The sequence below is a fragment of the Corylus avellana genome, chromosome ca7 (assembly GCF_901000735.1).
Source record: "Corylus avellana chromosome ca7, CavTom2PMs-1.0".
In the NCBI taxonomy this organism is placed as follows: Eukaryota; Viridiplantae; Streptophyta; class Magnoliopsida; order Fagales; family Betulaceae; genus Corylus; species Corylus avellana.
Genome location: NC_081547.1, coordinates 26,897,866 through 26,904,518, shown reverse-complemented (window position 1 = coordinate 26,904,518; position 6,653 = coordinate 26,897,866). Strand labels below are relative to the sequence as shown.

General features: G+C 35.7%; 1 protein-coding gene across 1 annotated transcript; it reads right to left on the bottom strand.

Annotated features, from left to right (window-relative positions):
- Positions 1-2,567: 2,567 nt before the first annotated feature.
- On the bottom strand, positions 2,568-3,661 carry LOC132188083 (uncharacterized). The gene is made up of 2 exons (XM_059602494.1): positions 3,038-3,661; positions 2,568-2,651 (listed from the first exon to the last, which is right to left on the bottom strand). The coding sequence occupies exons 1-2, from the start codon at positions 3,659-3,661 to the stop codon at positions 2,568-2,570; spliced, it is 708 nt and encodes a 235-aa protein (XP_059458477.1).
- Positions 3,662-6,653: the final 2,992 nt, after the last annotated feature.

The window sequence follows — 6,653 nt, the reverse complement described above, 5'->3', positions numbered from 1 at the left end:
GGGGATGCCTTAATATCGTTTGGTGGGTCTACGTAACTTTGCACGTTGGACATTGAACTCCGGCACGAAGGACAAATTGTACTCGGGTCATTAACCACGTACCTACAAAAGTAGTCACCACACCTATAAAATTTACTTGCTGTATATGTCTGCTCAACGCTTGATGGGTCTACTTGTGTTAGCTCGCTAGTCATCGTATTCTTGCAGGTAGGACAAATTGCTCTACGGTCATGAGCCGTGTACAAAAAGCAGTGGCCACACCTATAAACTTTCCTGGCTGTATATAAGTGCTCAACGCTTGGCAAGAGGAGAGGGACTTCAGCCCCAGAAACGGCTACTTTTGGGTTTAGCATAAAGTTTTTGTCTTGGCGTAGCTGAAGGTAAATATCATTCAGATTCTCTATGCTCTCGTACAGCCTATGCAAGCAGCCTGCCATATTTTGCTTCTGTAAGAGCCTTGTCACAGTTCCCACCGGCAGAGTGAAGATGTTAAAGAGAAAATCAACAAATTTCTTGTTTGCTTCAGCAAAGAGCACTCGACTGCTCTTCTTGTCTATCGAAAGCTTCATTCTTACCTTTTTTGCTGCCATTTTAGGTACGTCAATGCTCAAGAGGATAAGTCCTGTAAAAGTGCCCTCTGTTGGCTTGGGTGTTATCCTTTTATAGTGTTTGGAATTCACTCTTGGAAAGTGCATTCTTTTGCTACCCTTTGCATTTGCAGTCACCATTCGTGAACCTTGGGGACTCGGAACAGTCAAATAAACATATTGCTGCAAGGGACCGTTGATTTTCTCAATGGAAAACCATTGGAGTTTGTGACTTGGGATCTGGGAAGGTCAAATAAACATTTACCTGCAGGGACTGTTGATTTTCACAATGGGAAAATCATTGGGGTTTGTGGCTTAATTCGAACAATCAATTGTGTACTAATATAAAGTTATTTCATTTCGGATCGACATAGAGAGCCCTATAGCCGAACGTTGTGGGCTGAGCTTTGAATATTCCAACACACTTGGCCTTGTTCGTTTGGTTTCACACTTTTGTGCCTAGCTATTTTCAAGCCCAAGGAAGTGCTACAATCTTTCCTTTACTTTTCTAGACCCAAAAAAGAATTAAGAATAAAATAAATAAATAAATAATGGGATTCATATTTTAAGTAAAACAGAGATGTAATTTCATATTTATATAGTATTTATTAATTAATATTGTATTCTTTTCTTTTTTACACAACAACCGTACATCTCAATTTTGTTTCCTGATATTGTCGCATTGATATTTTTTCTTTTCTTTCATCATATATTTTTGTGTTCTTTTAATTATTTTAGTAGTCCTATTTGTATCAGAAATAAGATTAGCATATTTTCTTTTATGTTTTCAACACTTTAAAAGAGCATAGCAATTTGACAGAAGATTCATGCGCTCAATTAATAAAATAATATTATTTTATCTCACGTAACTAATTTATTTATTTATTTATTTTTGACTTATTCTTCTTGTTTAAGTTGACATTAGTTTGTGCACAAATTAATATGGAAAAAAAAATACAAACTTACTTAGATGTCAAATTTGTGTAGAAAAAAAAAAACTTGAAAACAAGTGGACCCAAAAAAAAAAAAAAAAAAAAACCAACAACAACAAAACCATCCATTGCAACAGCAATCAAATGTTCCTGTTGCGCACAACAAAAAATTCCAACATCATTAACGAGGCTTAGCATTTGTTTCCACTTAATCACATGCTTACATCAAAACATTTAAACACTCGAAGAACTCAGCAATTTAGCAAGTTTTGTGTTGTCAGTCAATGTAAACGCGTGTGCCACGTGTGGACTTAATAGACACATACAAATAGCTTTTAGTTAACTTGTTCAATAAACCTAATAGACACATACAAATAGCTTTTAGTTAACTTGTTCAATAACGCACCAAAATTTTTTTGGGGGGTTTGGCGGGACCACTGGCCTCCCCCAGCTCCCCCGACGATCGAGCAAACTGAAAATGTTAAATTGGAAATCAAAAATTTCCTTGGTATGCTTCAAAAAAGGGCAATCTAGGTTGGTTCTTTTGGTCTACCACAAGTTTAATAGGCATGTGAATGATTACTTCATTATTATTTATTATTTTTGAGATTTAAAAGTTGTATATATATATTAAAAAAAAAAAACTGTTTCTAAAGAACAATAATCAAACCTACCAGGATACCATATTTCTCATTTTTGTTTCTTTAAATCTAATTTGCAAAACGTACGAGTGGAATAATAAATTAAACGATTGTAATTGTTACTAATAGCAATATTCTTATGTTATAATTTAATTTTGAAGAAGTTTAAATAACAATCTTAAAAACAATAAAAATCATAATATCAAACCAGATTTGATTAACATGAAACATACAAGTTCATATAACAGAACTTGAGAAACATTGTACGTTACAACAAAAACGCCAAAATACCAATCGAAATAAATACTTGTTGGACCAAATATTACATAGAGTTCTTAAACCTTGAAATTAAAAGAGTAAATAAGCAACAGTAACTACATTTGGCTCTTTTTGGCCCACATCCTGAATTACTCCTCGTCTGTATCGTTTCTAAGGAAGACATCGGTCAAAACAGTTATAGATTTCAAGGAGACTTCCAGCAAACTCAGAACCTAACAACAACAAAACACACAAAGGAACAATAATACAGTCATCATGGGTAATAAAAAAAGCGACGCTGCAAAAGCCCACTATTTTCTACTCTTCATGAACAAAGATATTATAAAAACAAAAACTGCAAAAAGTAAGCTCAGAAAAAGGAAAAAAAAAACTGCTAAAAGTACAAACGTATACAGGACTCCAATTAAATTGCTTAGAACCGATAAAATTGTAAAGCCAAAATCTAACCTTAAGAAAAAGGCTTATTGTTCAATGTTCAACTAAAATAAAAAATGAGTAGAGCCAGCAATAGATAACAGGAAGTAAAAGAAGCATTTGATATATATATATATATATAGTTGTAATGCAGAGAAAGAAGGGGATAGCTGCTATGTATTACCTCATCGATGCCCAAATCCACCACTTTCTCCTCAATAGATCCAAGGTCCCTGACATTAAATTTGGTAAGTAAAGTGATAGAAGAGATGGTTGACATGGGCTTCACCTCAAGATCATCCATCACCATGTATGTAATCACACCTTTCACGTAACCTCCCTCACTGGAGGAGGATGCATTGATAATATTGCTTGGTGCGTACTCTACGTAAAATTGCTCAATGTTCATTGGCTTCCCGCACGAAGGACAATTTGCTCTAGAATCATTAGCCACGAACTGACAGTTGTAGCTACCACACCTATATATTTTCCTGTCTGTACACGACTGCTCAACGCTTGGCAAGAGGAGAGGGACTTTAGCACCAGAAATGGCCACTTTTGGTTTTAGCAGAGACATTTTGTCTTGGTCTGGCTGAATGTAAATATCACTCAGATTCTCTATGCTCTTGTATAGGCTACCCAAGCAGCCTGCCATGTTTTTCTTTTGTAAGAGCCTAGTTACAGTTCCCACCGGCAGAGTTAAAATGCTAAAGATGAAATCAACAAATTTCTTGTCCGCTTCCGCAAAGAGCACTCGATGACCCTTTTTGTCTATCAAAAGCTTCAAGCTTACTTTTGTTTCTGCCATCTTACGTATGCCAATGAGTTCCAGTAAGTGCCCTCAACAAGCTTGGCTGTTACCCTTTTTATAGTGTGTTTAGGCCGCTATATGACAGTGCATTCCTTTGCTACCCTTCGCATTTGCAGTCACCATTCATGAACCTTCGGGACTCGGAACAGTCGAATAAACATTTTGCTGCAAGGGACTGTTGATTTTCTCAATGGAAAATCATTGGAGTTTGTGAGTTGGGAAGGTCAAATAAACATTTTCATGCAGGGACTGTCGATCTTCTCAATGGGAAAATCATTGGAGTTTGTGGCTTCGAGCAATCAATTGTTCACTGATATAAAGTTGTTTCATTTCGGATCGACATAGAGCCCTATAGCCAAACGTTATGGGCTGACTAATATTCCAACACACATGGGCTTGTTCGGTTGGTTTTACACTTTTGTGCCTTGCTATTTTCAAGCCCAGGGAAGTGCTACAGTCTTTACTCTACTTTTCTAGACCCAAAAAAGAAGAAGATAAATAAATAAAGGGTAAATATATCATAAGTTCCCAAGTCAATCATCAAAACAAAAAATTTCTTAAGTTTTTTTTTTAGACTTTTTACTTATTGGGTTAATCGAAATACCAAATAAATCTCTATGGTTAAATTTTTGTAACGCCCGTTAGTTCTAATCAAAACGCACCGTTTTGCCATGTCAACATAATAATTTTTTTTATTAATTTAATTTAAAAAATAAAAAATAAATTGAAGGGGTGGCCAGCAGTGGAGCTGCCACCCCTCGTCATCCCTCAACCCCTATGGAGTGGCTTGCGGGCATCCTCAGGGGTCGCAGGCCACCCCAAACCACCGAGCCACCCCTAACCACCCATGGGGTGGCCGCGAACCCCTAGGGTTTAGCAAACAAAAAATGAATCCTTATCGAGACTGTTAAAATTCAAGAAGATCATAGCAAACAAAAAATGATGGTTACTACGGCTTGTTTGAGATTGTGTTAAAGTTTAATAAGTGTTGTTTTTTTTTTATTATTATTCAAATAAAAATGAGAAATATGAACTAGTGTTGAATTCCACATTAAAAGAGTATAAAGAAATTTTTTTCATGAAATACAAAGTTGTAGACTCTGAATCAACTTTCCAACGCCACCAAATATGTCTTCATATGATATTAGAATTAAAAGATATGGCCGTTTTACTCTAGCTAAGTCTTTTTTGAACTGCATTCACAAACATATTTTCTTATAATGTTTTGGACAAACTTTTACACCAACTTAATCCTTAACTCAAACTTTACATCCCAACCTGTTTTGACACTAAATTTGTTAACACTAAAAACTTAACTGTTTTATATATTTTTTTTTAAAAGAATATGTAATAAATACTTTTGTATTATTAATTATTTTTGTGAATTTAAAAATTAAAAAATGTTTCAAAAGAACAATAATCCAACCTACCAGGCTACCTTATCTCTCATTTTTGTATCTCTATATCTAATTTGGAATCTGATTAATGCAGTTGATCAACGGTACTTATGGGTCGCAAGTGATTGTAATTGTTATAATAATTAGCAATATTAGGTTACAAGTTGCAGAAGTTTTGTTATTAACATGAAACAAATGAAAATCATATTACGAAAACCAGATTTGATTAACATGAAACGCACAAGAAGGTCATGAAACAGAAGATGACAAACATGGCTGCAACAAAAACACCAAAATGCCAACTCACTTGTACTTTGATTTTATGGACAAATTATTCCACAGAATTCTTGTACCTTGAAATTAAAAGACAAATAAAAAGCAAGCCGGTGCTTTGATAATTTGGCTCTTTATGTGCCCACAATATCCTGAATTATTTCTATTTGATCATTGTCAGAATAGTTTGGAAGAAAGACATCAGTCAAAACAGTCTTAGATTGCAAAAAAGCCTCCAGCAAATTCAAAACCTAAAAACAGACCAGACAAAGGAACAATATTAGATATATAGTATGTACGTTAAGCCATAACTACCCTTAAGAAAACGGTTTATGTTCAGCAAAAAAACGCATTAATTCATAGAAAAAAAAAGAAAAAAGAAAAAATTAAAAAAAGAAAAAAAATAAAGGGGAGGATGGTTGCTATATATACCTCATCCATGCCTAAATCCACCACTTTCTCCTCAACAGCCCCAAGGTCCGTGACATTCAACTCGGTAAGTAAAGAGATAGAAGAGATGGCGGACATGGGCTTCACCTCCAGATCATCCATCACCATGTATGTAATCGCACCTTTCACGTAACCTCCCACACTAGAGGAGGATACCTTGATATCCTTTGGTGGGTACTCCACGTATCTTACCTCCTTCTCATTAAAGTCTTGCACGAAGAACAAATTGCTCTCGGGTCACTAGCCACGTAGTCACAGTAGCTGCCTCTACACCTATAAAATTTCCTGGGTGTGTATGAGTGCTCAACGCTAGGCAAGAGGGGAGGGAGTTTAGCACCAGAAATATTGGCCACTTTTGGGTCTATCAAAATGCCTTTGTCTTGCTCTGGCTGAATGTAAATATCACTCAAATTCTCTACGCTCTTGTGCAGGCTACCCAAGCAGCCTGCCATGTTTTGCTTTTGTAGGAGCCTTGTCACAGTTCCGACCGGCAGAGTGAAAATACTAAAGAGGAAATCAACAAATTCCTTGTCTGCTTCAGCAACGAGCACCCGTTGCTTCTTTTTGTCTATCAAAAGCTTCAGGCTTACTTTTGTTGCTGACATTTTAGGTGTGTCAATGGTAAGAGGATTCAATCCAGTTAGGCTCGTCTCTTGGCCTATATATATATATATATATTTATATATATATGGAATTGGATCTTGGAAGGGCTACCTTTTCTATTCCCAAAGACATGAAATATATATATACGATCATCATGTGATTTGATTCCTGCCGTGTATTATCCGCTCAAAATTTTGTATATTATAACCTTGAAGTGGTGGACAGGGAACCAAAGATCCATACGATTTTGCTTTCGAGATTACTTG